Source organism: Mesoplodon bidens (assembly GCF_964165515.1).
Source record: "Mesoplodon bidens genome assembly, chromosome: 18".
Lineage (NCBI taxonomy): Eukaryota > Metazoa > Chordata > Mammalia > Artiodactyla > Ziphiidae > Mesoplodon > Mesoplodon bidens.
Window position 1 is genome coordinate 13,080,756 of NC_138175.1, and position 16,404 is coordinate 13,097,159.

General features: G+C 58.4%; 1 protein-coding gene across 4 annotated transcripts in view; it reads left to right on the top strand.

Annotated features, from left to right (window-relative positions):
* Positions 1 to 16,400, top strand: part of BCAR1 (BCAR1 scaffold protein, Cas family member) — a 35,663-nt gene extending 19,263 nt beyond the window's left edge. For all 4 annotated transcript variants that reach the window (XM_081217238.1, XM_081217237.1, XM_081217239.1 and 1 more), the window contains exons 2-7: positions 3,194 to 3,811; positions 8,986 to 9,147; positions 9,319 to 9,435; positions 10,321 to 11,418; positions 12,255 to 12,344; positions 15,391 to 16,400. In XM_081217238.1, the coding sequence (XP_081073364.1) occupies positions 3,194 to 3,811; positions 8,986 to 9,147; positions 9,319 to 9,435; positions 10,321 to 11,418; positions 12,255 to 12,344; positions 15,391 to 15,903 (2,598 nt within the window). In that variant the 3' untranslated portion in view covers positions 15,904 to 16,400. The remainder of the gene's footprint in view (positions 1 to 3,193; positions 3,812 to 8,985; positions 9,148 to 9,318; positions 9,436 to 10,320; positions 11,419 to 12,254; positions 12,345 to 15,390) is intronic.
* The last annotated feature ends 4 nt before the right edge of the window (positions 16,401 to 16,404 follow it).

Genomic DNA, 16,404 nt, shown 5'->3' on the forward strand with positions numbered 1-16,404 from the left:
GGGGAGGGTGGGTTGGGTGTCCCGCCCCCCTGGCGGGGTGTGATTCCCTGAGCAGAGGCTGCAGACCATATTTGGGAAACTTGCTTTTCCTGCAGGCAGCCTGGGGATGGGACCCATGAGTCCATTGGGCAGCAGGGCAGCCCCCGCCCCATCGGCTCCTCTTGGGGCTTGGGCCTCTGACCTGCTTCAGCCTTGTCCGTCCCATCCTGCCTTGGAGCCTAGGAGGTAGTCCACTGTTCTCTTTTTCAGGGTGTATATTTTTTCAACCCCCAAACCAAGAAATGCTCATTCAATACAAATTGAAAATGTCTGAAAAGCAGGAAGAAAAAGCATCCCCTATTGTCGCAAACATTACCCTCTCCCCATTTTTTCAGTTCAAGTGACATTTTACTGAGGACTCATTGATGCCTCGGTGCATTGATAACCGTCCTAACTGTGGTGTGGACAGTCCAGTAGTTCCGAGGGCCCGTGCCCTGGCGCTCACCTTGGTGCAGGGTGAATTCGCTTGTTCTGCTCTCTCTGCGCTGCCTGCCTGGGCTGGCTTCTCCCCTGGGCCTTGTCCCTCTTGGCTCCCAGCTTTCTGGCCTCTGGCTCCTTCTGAGCTGCTCTGGAGGAGTGGGCTTCCCGCCAGTGCTCCCCCAAGTCTGAGCGTGCAGTCCTGGGCCTGGAGCACGCACTGCCTGCCCCGGCTTCCCCCCGGGCTGCCGTCCCCCTTGATGGTGTTCCATCCTCTTCCCTAATCCTCACCGTGACGGGCAGGGGAGACGGAGCTCAGAGGAGCTCCTTCTGGCCCCTGATGCTGGTGTGGAGGTGGGCCCTCCTAAACTTGGGTGAGGCCTCACCCCGACTTCTCTCTGCCCCCAGTTGGAATCCAGGGGATGAGACCCAGGCCCACGTGGGGAAGGGTGGTCCGAACCCAGGTCCCGTTTCCAAGTCAGATCTAGACCAGGCTTTGCATCTTCAGTCCCCAGGAGACTCAGAGGAGGGCGACCAGAGCTGAGGCCTGGCTGGTGGGGCCGGTGCCCAGCTGGCCTGGCACTGTCCTCTCCACAGGCCTGGCCTTCCCACCCAGGCGCCTGCTTCGCTCCTGCCCTCTGCTGGACTGACCTTGGCCCTCTGGCTGGGGCCCCCCTGTGCTATCTCTGGGCTCAGCCTGAGCCCTCATCCGCGCAAGCAGCAGAGGCCAAGGACTGAAAATGTGGGGCCTCTCCACCCGGTTCTCTGTCCCTGGTGAGGTTCTGGGCCTGCCAGCACAGTGCCTACCAATGCTGGGGTCCTCCTGTCTGTCCCCACAGCCTCGCCAAGGCCTGCACAGGCTGCTGGGCTACTGGGCCTCTGCACGGAGCGTGTGGCCCGGCTCCAGGAGGGTTTGCCGACTCACGGAACCCATAGCAGCAGTTCTGGGTGCCTGTGAGAATTAACAGGAGAATTACAGGCGTAAAGAGCGGGGCTGGGCGTGGGGTGCTGTCCTTCTGTGGCCGGTCCTCAGTCTGTATGGGACTGCTTCCTTGTTTTGCTTTATTCTCCCCATTTATTCCTGGTGCCTGTGTCATTCCCGTCCCTCTTCCACAAGCACCCATGCAAATGTAATGTGTCTGGAATCTGTCCTTGGAAGAGTGTCTGTGAAAAATACGAGTTCTTTTGTAGGTATTCGTAACATTTACGTAAAGCGCTCTGGGCTGTAGATCTCCTGTTTGTTCCTCTAACTCGGGAGGGTGTGGCTGGTGTTCCTCACCAGACACCTGGGCACCTGCTGGAGCACAGAGCAGAGCCGCAGGTCTGTCCCGCTTTGCTGGCTGGATCCCTGAACTTCCTTTGTGGCCATCTTGGCCATTCTGGTTTCCCCTTCAGAAAACTCTTCATATTTTATTGGTTTTCTGTTGGTGTTCTTGTCTTTTCCTTGCTTGTTTGTAGGAGAGCCTCCAGATTCTAGATCAGTGACTCTTGTCATTTGGTGGCCTGTCACCCTGTCAGCTTTCTGTTGTTCCCCCACCCAACTGAAACCATTCACTTTGATGAGGTTGAATCCATCTCTTTGTTTCTGTTGTTGTTACCTTATGTTTTGTGCTTTTAGTGGTCTTTTTTTCTAGGGTTTTGTTCATAATTTTTTTCCACCTCAAGGTCACAGAGATATTCTCCCACAATTCTTTTATCAGCTCTAAGGTTATAACTTTCACATTTAGGTGTTTGATTGCCCTTTGTTTATAATATGAGGCAAAGTGTCCAAATTGACTTTTCTTCCTATGGTGAGGGAGTTTTCCTGGTAGCATCTCGGTTACAGCCCTGCCCTCCTCATTGCTGCGTGGTTCCCAGCCGCTGCTCCCTGTCCCGCTTAGGGATTGGAGTTGTGGCCTGTCCTCACGGCAGGAAGGAAGTGCCTTTTTGCATTTCATTTTCAGAATTGACCTGCTTATCTGTGGACCTCTATTCCTCTGCTTAATTCTAGAAGGATTTTTTTCCTTTGATTGAATTCCTCCAAAAAAAAAAAAAAAAGTTCAGCTGGCATTTTTATTGCAGTTGTAACTTATTAAGTAAGCTTGGCCCAATTGTTACATTTTCTCCACTGGAGTCTTTGCTTGATTAACTCCTGGATAACTTGTAGTTTCTGTTATCTGCCGACGTCTGAGGTTCCCTCCTCAGCACTGTTGATCCTTCTCGTTTGTTGGAATCTGTACGTAGATGACATATGGTCTGCAGATGATGACTGCTCTGTCCCTGTGTGTCCCCTCCCCACTCTCTGGTCTTTTCCTCCTGGCTGATTGCACTGGCGGGGCAGCAGGGAGTTGAGTTGAAGCGGGGAGGGTGTGCATCCTGTTTTCTCCCCAGGACGTGGTGGCCATTATTGTCATTATCGCTGCCTTCCCCAGCGTTAGGTCCAGCTTATAGTGTGACTCCGGGAGTATTTTTCAGAGTATCTTGAGTGCCATCCTGGAGTGCAGGTGATGGCTGTGGTCAGGAGGATTTTGAGACACTATCCAGGCTCATTTGAAAAACTGCCGGGATCAGCTGGGCCTTTTCGCCAGGGGCAGCGGGGGCAGAGGCGCGGGGATCTCGCCAAACCCTACTTAGTTCCTTTCTCAGTGCCAAGGCCAGGTGCCTCCCCAGTCCTGGAGGGGGTGGGAGCTGGGCGGGACGCCGAGCCCCCAGCGCACGTCCTCCTGCCCTCACGCCCACCTGTGTCCTCTTCCCCCAGAACGTGCTGGCCAAAGCCCTCTACGACAATGTGGCCGAGTCCCCAGATGAGCTCTCCTTCCGCAAGGGCGACATCATGACGGTGCTGGAGCGGGACACGCAGGGCCTAGATGGCTGGTGGCTCTGCTCGCTGCACGGGCGCCAAGGCATCGTGCCCGGGAACCGCCTCAAGATCCTGGTGGGCATGCATGACAAGAAGCCCGTGGGGCCCGGCCCCGGCCCGCCCGCCAGCTCGGCCTTGCCTCAACCCAGCCTCCACCCCCCGGCAGCCCAGTACACACCCATGCTGCCTGCCACGTACCAGCCGCAGCCGCAGCCGGACAGTGTCTACCTGGTGCCCACCCCCAGCAAGACTCAGCAAGGCCTCTACCAAGCCCCTGGGCCCAGCCCCCAGTTCCAGTCTCCCCCGGCCAAGCAGACAGCCACGTTCTCCAAGCAGATGCCCCATCACCCGTTTCCCAGCCCAGCCCCAGACCTTTACCAGGTGCCCCTGGGGCCTGGCAGCCCTGCCCAGGACATCTACCAGGTGCCACCTTCCGCTGGGATAGGACACGACATCTACCAGGTCCCCCCATCCATGGATGCACGGAGCTGGGAGGGGACGAAGCCACCAGCCAAGGTAAGGCCTCCCTGGGTGGCCAGGCAGCCCTCCTGGTGGGTTTCGGCCGGGCCCAGTTTTGGGATGCAGCAGGGCCCAGCCAGGCACCCTTGCTTGGGACCTCTGGGACTCCAGCAGCGGCTCTGCACTTGGTCTGGGGTCGAGGTGGGAGGTGAGTGTCTGGGGAATATGTTTATATGTCTGCTGACGTGGGTGTGAGCAGCCCGAGAGGAGACATCGAGCTGGCCGTGGACCATGAGGTGGCCTTTAGCTGACAAGCCCCAGTGGAAGGGTGTCGGCAGCAGAGGACACAGCCTGTCAAAGACTGTTGTGGAAGGTGGGGCCTGACCAAGGAGGCATGAGCAGCAGCAGCTGGGAACGGACCCCCAGGGGCCTGGAACCTTCCTGAGGGCGGAGGGTGTTGGGTAGGAGTGACCTGCCCAACCACGTCCTGGTGAAGCCATTCTGCCCAGAGGGGAGGGTGCAGGGAGCCCAGGAAAGGGGAGCTGGGAGGCACTTGAAGGGGAGAAATGGAGTATGGAGCACAGGGCCGCAGTTGGGCCAGAGTGGCTGGAAACCCGGAAGGATGGACTGGATGACAGAATCGTTTCTTTCTCACGTAGCACGGCTCGGGGTGAGTGGTGTGGCACTGGTGACACCTCCGAGACTGTCGGAGCCTGTGGCTCCTCCTGGAGCGCCGGTGGTGGAGGGCAGGTCCTCAGTCTTGTTGCTCTGCCACCTCGTCACGGGGCTCGCGGGCCAGGACAGTGGCCGCGTGAGTTCCAGCCGGTAGAGAAGGGAGGAAGGGACAAAGGGGAGGGGCCAGCCAACGCGTGCCCAGGGGCTCCCACAGTCCCCCTGTGGGTGCAGCTCATCTAGATCCAGACACACCCAACCCAATCCTCTCCTGGGCCGTGTTGGTGGGTTGTGGGCGCCTGCAGGGTGCCCTGCTCGTGACTCCTAGACCGCGGGGAGGACACTGCCTGCGGGATTGTAGGGTCGCCGTGAAAGGGGCTCTTGTTCAAGTCCCTTGTGGGCTGTTGCCAGTGGGAGGCTGGGCGGGGGGCAAGGCTCTGAGCCCAGCACCTCAGCTCCACACAGACCTGCGTATGTGCCCTCACACCCAGGGCTGTCTGCCTAGGAAGGAGTAGGAAGGAGGCAGGACTGGAGAGTGTCTGAGGGACACTCACTGCGTGGCACTGAGCCTCTCCTCAGAGCCGGCCCAGGGCTCAGATGCCAGCTGGGCAGCGGTTCAGCATGCAGTGTTGCCCTGCCCCGCCACAGGCAGAGCTTGGAGCGGGAGACCTGGACACAGGTCATCGGCTGGCTCAGGGTGGGGCTCCATGGACACTGGCCACCAGGGGACTCTGGGTCACTGGCTCCACTTCCCTACCTGCTCCTTCAACCGCCTGGCCAGAGACAGGCCAGTGGCAGAAGTGAGCCATGCTGGACTGGGATAGCCCAGACTGGGCTGCTCCCAAGATGGCTTTGGGGGAGGAGGAGTGACTGGTGGTAAGCCTTGGGACAGGCCATAGGCCATCCCTCTGCACCCGTACCCACCCACAGCGCACAGTCTGCACACTCCCCAGGGAGGCATGCCCTTCCCCTTTCCATCCTCTCCTTTCCTGAGTCCAGGCAAGCTTGTTCTGGTGCAGCTCCAAGGCCGGGACAGGCAGTGGAAGCCCTGTGGCCCAGGAAGCAGCAGTGAGGCCTTTACTCCGGACTGTGCATTTGAGCCCACATTTTAGCCATTGGTACTGTTTCCCTCCCATACGAGGGGCTTGCTCTCAGACTGCTTCTGGGCTCACCTGGCTGGTGAGTGCCCTGCACATGCCCACTGGTGGGGTTGCCCAGGCCCTGTGTCCCTGAGGACCCAGACCGGGCTGATGGCCCCAGGAGGAAAACTCTGTGTGCTGGGACCTGGTTGCCCTCCCCTGAGAAGCCTCGTGGCTCCTGGCCTGGGCAGTCTCGATTGCAGCTGCTTTTATTTTATGGTCCGTGAAAGTGTGCTTGCTTGTCACAGGAATGTGTACTGTATGAGAAGGCCTGGAGATGAGCTTCCCCAGTCAAGAGGGGATCGCTGGGGGATTGCAGCATGTTTTGTCTAGCGTGTTCCCTATTCATCTTTCACAGATTTGCGCACATACTTTTGCATTTTGAGGTTGTAAATCCAACATCAGATATCAGAAGCATTTTGGGTCCCTGAGCGTGACCATGACGACCACCCCCGGTTTTGCTGGGTCGCCCCTTCTGCTGCGGAAAGGCTCCAGGCGGTTTCTAACGGCAGTAAGGCCGTAAACGTCTTGGAGCGTGCATGTGTGCCCACGTTTCAGGCTGTGCTCTCAGAAGCCTGGGCAACTGAGGCCCCTGGTTCCAGGGCTGGAGGTCAGCTCTGCTGAGGGGAAACCCTGCCAAGACCGTGGGGTGGGTGGGTGCGGCCTTGGGTCTAGGAAAGCAGAGGGCGAGTGACAAGACTGGTGGCCAGGAGGGGTCAGCCTCCTGGAGCCTGGATCAGGGTGGCCCACGTGGCTGCTGGGGGAAGGTCAGGGCCACACCGGGTGTCAGCACCCTTTGGAGCTGGGCCACGCTTTTAGGGAGCTGAGGGCAGAAGCACGTGGGGCCCCCGGAGGAGGAGGTATTTTGTGAGGTCACTCTTGGGGGAGCTCTGGGTCAGGGCTGCAGCTGTGCCTGAGGGAACAGCTGTGGCACTGGGTCAGGCTCGGGGAGATACAGCTCAGCTCAGCCTTGTTCCTTCTGGGAGGACAGGAGCTTGGGAGGGAGGGGACCCACATCAGGCGTGTGCGTCTGTCCCCCAGGACCCCCAGCGGTGCTCCGTTTTCCAGAGCAGGAACCCGAGGCTCTCAGAGCGGGGGCGGGGGGGGGGACGGTGACAGAGTGAGCTGGCCTGGGTCACGAGGAGAGATGCCCATTTCGCAGAAGGGGGACAGGCAGCCAGGCGGCCCGGAGGGGGTCAGGGGCCCAGGCAGAAGGCAGCAGGCGGCCTGCCCCGTCCCTGGGGTCTTGGGAGCTTTCAGCCTCCCTTCTCACTCCTGCAGGCGCCCTGATGAGCCTGCCCTGCCTGGGTCTGTGTGTCCGGGTGTGCGTCTGGCAGTGGGCATTGTGTGCGTTTTCTCTGCCTCTGTGTGTCTGTCTTCTGCGCCCTTGAGATGTGTGTGTGAGAGAGCTTGTGGGTCTTGGGCTGGGCTCTGTGTCTCCTCTCAGACTCTGGCTTTGTCCCCCAGCCCCAGGGGGCTCCAGGTTCTGCTAATGGGGCCCCAGGTGTGGAGCAGGGTGGCCTGTGATTAGCGGGCTCAGCGGCTCTCTGGAGAGTTGGTTTCCCTAACAAGCTTTTCCCCCGCTGGTGGCTGCCTGCCTTTTTTTCTAACAGAAAACATTTGTTGGCCAGTATGGCTGCTTACTGTCACTGACTCAGCCGCGTGAGTGGCCAGCTGCCTGCGGCCCAGGCCTGGGGTCCGGCCCCAGCGCCCCTCCGCCTGCGCCCCGCCCTCTCACCAGCGTCGGGGCGTGGAGAGGGCGGCACACACCTCTCGTCCTGGGCTGGGTCCCCACCTGCCTTCCGAGGCCGGCAGGGCCTGGAGGCACCTCAGGCCTCGCCTCAAGGCCCCACCAACCTGCCACGTCCCGCCAGCCCCCGCCAGCCACCCCCCCCTCCCCTGCTGTTGGCAGGTTCCAGGGTCTAAAAATAGCTCTGGAGGAGACTCAAGTCTGGGGCTTGAGGAGAGAAATGAGTCTGGGAAGGGCCGCCAACACCACTCCCAGACACGCCGGGGGTGGGGTGCAGTGGGCCTGGAACACCCCCTGGCGGCGCTCACCCCAGCAGCTGACAGGGAGCCAGCTCTGCCGGCCCGCCCGGGAGGCGACCAGGGGCTGCATCAGCAGGAGACTCTGCCGAGCCCTGGGCTGATCAGAAAGTGATGGTGCCTGCAGTTCAGCGCGGTCGTTGCTGCTCCTGGGGTGCCCAGTGCGTGCACACAGCCTGTGCCCTCCAGGGCCCATGGGCCTGCAGAGCTGGCTGTTGGTGTCCTGGGGACTGCGCAAGGCACGGGATGCAGGGTTGTGGGGGCGTGGGCCCCAGGGCAGGCCCTGCCTCCACCTTGCTGTCCCTGGGGATGTGTGTGGGGAGCGCCTGAGTCACCGCTGTCCCAGACCTCCCATTTGATTAGGGAACAAAAGGCCTTTTTGTCAGAGAAGAGCTGAGCCAGGAGCCTTGTGGAGGAGGTGTGCCCTGAGCTGGGTTAGAAGATCCTGCCAGCCCCTCCCACAGGGCTGACCCCTCCCACAGGGCCGGGTGCCCACAGGGAAGGAGGCTGCCCACCCAATACTGCCTGCGAGCAGTGCCGGTTCTCGCCCTGCACCTCAGGACAGGGGAGGGGCACCGGGGAGGGAAGGGACTGGCCTCCTCTCTGGGCCAACATCCCCCCACGAAGGCCTTATCCTGCTAGGTGAGGGGTGGTCCCCGTGGCCCCGAGGGTGTGGTGCGGTGGGGAATACAGGTCTTGGTTCTGGTCTTGGTCAGTCCCTCACACCCACACACAACTTGCCAAAACAGCTTCCATCCTTCCATTTGCGGGAGAGCTGGCCCTGAGGGGCTGGGGGTTCTTGGCGGTCCCGTTCTCAGGAATCTCCCCAAGAGTGCTGGGGGGACGAGGAGGGCAGAGCTTGGAGCCCCCAGGCCCTGACTGTCAGGATCTCCTGCAGGCCACCTCCTCTGGGTCCAGCCCGAGGAGGGCACAGCCCACCACTGCCACCTCCATCTGTCCTGGAGCCTGAAGGTGGCTGCTGGGTGCTATGGCAGGGACAACCCCTTGCTGGGCAGGCCTCTCGAAGGAGGGTGCAGCTGGAGGTGCCAGCCAGCAGGGGCACCGCAGTCAAGGGTGGCCCCTCCTCCATCAGCCCACATGTTCTCTCCTCTGGAACCTTCTGGGTCATTCAGCTGTAGAGACCACTTCTGTCTCCTGCCAGCACCAGACGGCTCTAAACAAATAGTGGGGGTCCTTGTATTCCCCACGTGCTGCATCTCATTGAAGAGAGAGAGGGCAGGGAATACGAAGGGATGCGGACATCCTTGCCTCTGAGCCCACCCTTTGGGAGCCCCCTTACGTATGTCCTGCTCACCTCACGGGGCGGTGGAATCTCTCCAGGGCCGGTGGTGATGGTTGGCTGTCTGCCCCCAGGTGGCGGTGTCCACCCGCGTGGGGCAAGGCTATGTGTTCGAGGCCCCCCAGCCTGAGCAGGACGAGTACGACATCCCACGCCACCTGCTGGCCCCGGGGCCCCAGGACATCTACGACGTGCCTCCTGTTCGGGGGCTGCTTCCCAGCCAGTACAGCCAGGAGGTAGGTGTCGGGGCCGGTGGGCACGGGGGGGCCTCAGCTTGGCCCTGCATGGAGAGCTGGGCTTTCTTGGCCCCAGCCTGGGTGGTCCTGGGGTAGAGCTGTGGGTTTCTGCTCTTTCTGTCCCCTCAGGTGGCCCTGGCACTTGTATTACTGCACCTTTTCTGCCCTCAGGTCTATGACACGCCCCCCATGGCTGTCAAGGGTCCCAATGGCCGGGACCCATCGCTGGACGTGTATGATGTGCCCCCCAGTGTGGAGAAGGGCCTGCCGCCGTCCAGCCATCATGCGGTAAGCTTTTAAGGGATGCTGGGCCCTCACAGGCTGAGGCCCGATCTGTGCATGGGGTTCTGGGTGTGAGTGTGTGTGCGTGCCCTGGGGTGGGGACTCAGGTCTGCAGAGCCGGGGGCATCGAGAGACCTGCCTCCGAACCCCAGCTCTGCCCCTCACTCGCTCTGTGTCAGAGGTGGACACTGAGCCCCTCTGAGACTCAGCTTCCTCGTCTGTAAAAGGGTCCCTTGTAAGGCCTTCTTCAGGAGGTTCTTGAGAGGATCACACAGTATATCAGCAAGGTGACCACAGGACTTATCATCCAAACCAGGATACTTCTGAGAGTGAAAGGAGAATGACAAGATAGTTATGAGGGGGCATCAGGCACAAACCAGGACTGTCCTGGGCGAACCAGGGTGTCGTCACCCTGAATACAACCTGCACATAGCTCAGCCAGGTACCTGCCACAGAGTAGAGAATACGCACGTGGTAGTGATGGTGATGCTAGTGGTCACGTGGGTGGTGATGGTGGTGACGGTGGTGCTGATGGTGGCGGCGGTAGTGGTATGATAGCTGACCTCTTACTGAGCGTTTGCAGGTATGCAGTGAATTCGCTCACGTAATCCTCACAACAAACCTGTGAGGGAGTTTTCCCATCTTATAGGTGAGCAGACAGGCACAGAGAGGTGGAGTCACTTGCCTTAGGTCACACAGGTGGTAAGCAGTGGAGCCAGGGTTTCGAACTCTGGTCTGGCCCCAGAGTCGGGCTCTCAACCGTAACCTGCATGAGTAAGAATCATGACAAATGTGCACACTGGGCTGTGTCTGTGTGTGTGACTGGGTCCTGCCCGTAGGCTCCCGGGTGGGCAGATGGGCTGGCAGCCTTGACCACTTCTTGGCCCCCAGGTGTACGATGTTCCTCCATCGGTGTGCAAAGACGTGCCCGACGGCCCACTGCTGCGTGAGGAGACCTATGACGTGCCCCCCGCCTTCGCCAAGGCCAAGCCTTTTGACCCAACCCGCCACCCGCTGGTGCTCGCCGCACCCCCTCCGGACTCGCCACCAGCTGAGGACGTGTACGATGTGCCGCCCCCGGCTCCTGACCTCTACGACGTGCCCCCCGGTTTGCGGCGGCCTGGCCCGGGCACCCTCTACGACGTGCCCCGCGAGCGGGTCCTTCCTCCCGAGGCAGCCAACGGCAGCGTGGCCGACGACGGTGTGTACGCAGTGCCCCCCCCCGCCGAGCGAGAGGCCCCGGCTGACGCCAAGCGCCTGTCGGCCTCCAGCACGGGCAGCACACGCAGCAGCCAGTCAGCCTCCTCCCTGGAGGCGGCGGTGCCGGGCCGTGAGCCCCTGGAGCTGGAGGTGGCTGTGGAGGCCCTGGCACGGCTGCAGCAGGGCGTGAGCGCCACCGTGGCCCACCTCTTGGACTTGGCAGGCAGTGCGGGTGGGTGTGGGGGCTGGCGCAGCACCTCCGAGACTCAGGAGCCTCCGGCACAGGACCTGCGGGCTGCCGTGGCCGCCGTCCACGGGGCCGTCCACGAGCTGCTGGAGTTTGCCCGCAGCGCCGTGGGCAATGCCGCCTACACTTCCGACCGCACGCTGCACGCCAAGCTTAGCCGGCAACTGCAAAAGATGGAGGACGTGTACCAGACACTGGTGGCCCATGGTCAGGCCCTTGACAGTAGCCGGGGAGGCCTGGGGGCCACTCCCGAAGACCTGGACCGCCTGGTGGCCTGCTCGCGGGCTGTGCCCGAGGATGTCAAGCAGCTGGCCTCCTTCTTGCATGGCAACGCCTCGCTGCTCTTCAGACGGACCAAGGCCTCTGTCCCAGGGCCTGAAGGGGGTGGCCCCCTGCACCCCAACCCCACCGACAAGGCCAGCAGCATCCAGTCCCGGCCCCTGCCCTCACCCCCCAAGTTCACCCCCCAGGACTCGCCTGATGGGCAGTACGAGAACAGTGAGGGAGGCTGGATGGAGGATTACGACTACGTCCACCTACAGGTGGGTGCCCGCTCTGCCCAGGTTCCCTGGGCCCCTGGGGAAGTCCCCTGGTCCTCTCGGGGCTCTGACTTTGCCACCCTGTTGTGGGCACCCTGATTCCCCCCCACAGAGGGCTCTTGTGGCCAAAGGAAGATGTGGTCCCCAGCAAGGCCTTGGTGAGTCCCTGTGCCCTCCTCACTTGCACCTTCCAGGCCAGATGGGTCCCTGGAAGCCCATCCTCAACCTGTCTCAGGCCTTTGGACCCATGTGTCCCCGACATCAGGGGTCCCTGGCAGTGCCAGCCAGGGAGGGCCCCTGAACACCTGCAAGGGCTGGGCCTCTCGTGACCAGGCCAGAGGCTAGGGATTTGGAGAGGTGAATTCTGAAGTACAAGCAAAGACAGAGATAGTAGTAGGTGTGGGGGAAACAAGCAAGGTGATTGATAGGTGGGGTGGGGTGGGCCTCTGAGCAGAGGCCAGGGTGCCAGCCGATTGGGCATCCCGGTGAGTGGCATTCCAGGCTGAGAGCCAGCAGGTGCCAAGGCCCAGTGGTCAGGGATGGGTGGGCAGACCCTGTATGTCGAGGGGAGGGGCCTGGATGTGATTCTTGCCATGGGAGCTGGGGCGGGGAAGATTGACATGGCCGTGTGGAGCGTGCCTAGCCCCTTCCTGGGGGCAGGAGGTGAAGGAGGCCCGGGAGAGCCGCTTCCTCCGGAAGCTGCCCCCACCCTGGGCCTGAGGCCACAGTGGGAGCCTGGGTGCAGCTGCAGCGCCACCTGGTGGCCGCTGGTCTCACTGCACCCCGCTGGGCCTCTGGGGGCTTCTGGCTCAGCTGCATCCCTTGTGTCTACCCTCCAGGGGAAGGAAGAGTTTGAGAAGACCCAGAAGGAGTTGCTGGAAAAGGGCAACATAATGCGGCAGGGGAAGGGCCAGCTGGAGCTGCAGCAGGTGAGGACACTCAGGTTCCCCAGCCTCTCCCAGCACAGGCGTCCTTAAGAATCTGTCGCCTAAGCTGAGCCTCCCAGGGCCCTCCCTGCTCAGCCCATCCCTACCCAACTGCATGACGGTCTCCGTGTGTTCGTTGGATTTATGTTTAAGTTATTATCAGAGTAATCACGGTTAGGTATCTCAGCACACACAGAAGTGTGAAGACAGAAAAGAAGCCACTCACCCTCAGGGGTGGTCACCGTGCTCTGGGGCTGGTTTCCGGTCTTGCTCCTGCCTCGGAAGGGGCCTCTGTCTGTGTTTGAGATGCTACTTTGTGAACAGTTACATCTGCTTTTATCTCAAGGTGTTTCCATGGCATTAAATACTCGTCATAAGTTGTTTTTAAAGTCAACCTATGTCTATTATGGTTGAATGTTTACGTTGTACCCAGTTTTTCTTATTGTAAATAATACTACTGTGTTTATCTAAGGACATTGGATTTTCTTCGTATTTTGGCTTGTTTCCATAGAGTAGGAGAGGGACTTTTTTTTTTTTAATATATTTATTTATTTATTTACTTATTTTTGGCTGCGTTGGGTCTTCGTTGCTGCGCGTGGGCTTTCTCTAGTTGCAGCGAACAGGAGCTACTCTTTGTTGCGGTGCGCAGGCTTCTCATTGCGGTGGCCTCTCGTTGCGGAGCACGGGCTCTAGGCACATGGGCTTTAGTAGTTGTGGCACGTGGGCTCGGTAGTTGTGGCTCGCAGGCTTTAGTAGTTGTGGCACGTGGGCTCAGTAGTTGTGGCTCGTGGGCTGTAGAGCACAGGCTCAGTAGTTGTGGCGCACAGGCTTATTTGCCCCGTGACATATGGGATCTTCCCGGACCAGGACTCGAACCCGTGTCCCCTGCATTGGCAGGCGGATTCTTAACCACTGCACCACCAGGGGAGTCTGGGATTTTCTTTTTTTAAGGGAGTTTTATTTTGATTATGAAGATTTTAAAAAGTAAAATGTAGTCTAGTACAAAATAAAGACAGAAATATCACCCGGAAAGTTTCCTCACCCCACCTTCCCTGGGCATGGGGAAGGATGGTGTAGGAGAGAGCCCACCAGGTTCACCCTGAGACCTGGGCCATGGTGTGCGTTTTTCAAAGCCACGTTTCCCCAGCTGTCAAGCGGGAAGCGTAGTTGCATCCGTCTTGGGGTCGATGTGAGAATTAAATGAGTAAACAATATGTAATACTTAGGAGGTGGTGGGCACATAGAACATGTTCAATAAAGGTACAGATGTTAATAATGATATATGTATGGAATCTCCACTGACTTAGGAAATGGGCATGTGCTTTATCTTCTTTGTCTTCCTCTGGACTGTTGCAGCATTTATTTAACCAGTCCCGTGTCGGTGGACATTTACTTTGTTCCCAGAGCTACTTTTGTAAACAAAGCTGTACTGACTAAATCTCTTCACATATCTGGTCAGTCACTTAGATAAATTACTAGAAGCTGGAATAAAAGGAATGTGAGTGAGAAACTAAAGATCTAGAGTTCCTAAGCGAGGGGCATCAAGTACAAGTAAAATACAGGAACATAAAATACCCTGACAGGGACGCTTGTTGCTCCATTTCTGCATCAGTGAAAAATCTGGAAACAGCCCCTGGCTGCCACCACCAGATACCTCACAGTAGAGTACTGGTTGAATACAGTGTGAGCATTCGTACAGTAGAATATTGTGTAGCTACCAAGAACTTGTCAAAGAATGAAAAAGACCCACTGAAGGTAAAACAGAAGAAAAATGAGTGTATTCTCACGCTGGACAGGAGAGCCAAGCAAGTTTCACCAGGTAGCCTACGAGGGAAAGAAAGAGGGTTTCACATGCTAGGAAGGGACAGTTTCACGCTGGTTTGCTAATTAAAGTAAAGCCTGAAACCTTGGTTAGACAAGTATCTGTGTCCCTGAGTCTGCGCACGGCTGGTCCCAACGACCCAGTCAGAACCAGCTTGTGGTGAGGACATGTCAGTCCACACCGCTGACGCCTAGGCAAGGCTGCTGCTGGTGGAAACTTTTACCACGTGCTTTATACGTTCTCACTGATAGGAAATGAATGACCCGTTGTTGGGTGCTAAAGGTAGGCTATAAAATCTTATATATTGTGTGTTTCCGGTTTTCTAATTATAAAGGAAGTGGGAATATTCTTGTTTAAAGGAAGACGTCTTTGAGGAATATTCACCGGTTTTTGCTGTGAATATTTGTTTTCTGAAATTTGCAAATACCGTGACCTTTTTGCTTTTGTTTAAAATTCTTATTATGGGAAATTTAATACATGTATAAAATTGAAGAAAATAGTCCCCTAGGTACCCATTGGAGAAAAGGAACCCCAGGTACCATTCACCCAGCCCCAGCCATTCTCAGCACAACTAATCCAGTGTATGTAGCCCCCTTTCCCGCCTGGTGACCGCCCCCCCACCCACCGCCTGATCATTTTGAAGACGTTACATCATTTCATCTGCAAATACGTCAGTGTATATTTGTAAAAGACGATTTACCAGAGATTTAACAGATTTCTGGGTGCATGGGATTCCAGTTGATAACTATCTTTCTTTCTGCTTGGTGTCTTTGAATCTTTTTACACTGCATACGTTAAGGAGAAAAAAAAATTTTTTTAACTTTTCATTTTGAAATCTTTGTAGATTCACAGAAAGTTTGAAGGAAAGTACAAAGCAGTCCTCTGTCTCCTTCTCCCAGTTCCCCCAGTGACCGCATCTGAAGTCACCAGATAACAGCACCCAGACCAAGAGACTGACGTCCCTCACCCCTGCCGCTGCTCACCTGTTCCCATTTCTAGCATTTTGTCATTTCAAAAACGTTATATAAACGGAATTATTTGAGATTGGTGGGAAAGTTATTTGGAGACTGTCCAGAAGGCAGGCAGGGATATGTGCTCGGCCAGCAGGACAGAGCTGGCCTGTTCCCCTGCCCACTGACTCAGCTTTGTCACTTTCCAGAAGGGCCCCCCTTTCTGTCCCTTTTGCTCTGTGGCTGTGGTTTTCACTCTGTTCTCCCTCTTCCCCAGCTGAAGCAGTTTGAACGGCTGGAGCAGGAGGTGTCACGGCCCATAGACCACGACCTGGCCAACTGGATGCCAGTCCAGCCCCTGGTCCCGGGCCGGACGGGCAGCCTGGGGCCCTCGGACCGGCAGCTGCTGCTCTTCTACCTGGAGCAGTGCGAGGCGAACCTGACCACGCTCACCAATGCAGTAGACGCCTTCTTCACCGCCGTGGCCACCAACCAGCCCCCCAAAATCTTCGTGGCACACAGCAAGTTTGTCATCCTCAGCGCCCACAAGCTGGTATTCATCGGGGACACACTGTCACGGCAGGCTAAGGCGGCCGACGTCCGCAGCCAGGTGACCCACTACAGCAACCTGCTGTGTGACCTCCTGCGCGGCATCGTGGCCACCACCAAGGCCGCTGCCCTCCAGTACCCGTCGCCTGCCGCCGCCCAGGACATGGTAGACAGGGTCAAGGAGCTGGGCCACAGCACCCAGCAGTTCCGCCGGGTCCTGGGCCAGCTGGCAGCTGCCTGAGAGCCGTCAGCCAGAGGGGCGGAGGGCAAGGGGAGGAGGGTGGCGATGGGCCCCAGAGAGCCACCATGCCACGGGCATGGGGACAGGTGACCCCAGCTCCACCCGGGCCTGGTGCCCCAGACTGTACAGGGATTTGTGTATATTTATGGTGGGGCAGGATGTGGGACGGTGCCTCCTCAAAGGAGCCCGAGCAGAGCTGGGCCCCGGAGCCCAGGCCAGGAGTGGCTGGCCGTCTTTCCTGAGCGTGCTGAGGGCCTGGGGGGGCCCAACATTCGGGGCCGGGCTGGGGGCTCGCAGACCGCTTGACCCACATGGCCTCAGGTGACCCCTCGGGCTGACTAGCCCCATGAGGGTGCTGTGTCCCCCTGGCAGGGCAAGCGTGGCTGTGGTGTATTCTCTCTGCACCAGGAGAAAACCCTAAAAAACTATTTTTCATTATTGATTTTCCAATCATTTGACTAATAGTCTACATTTAAATAAAATTTAAAAAATGAAAAGCAT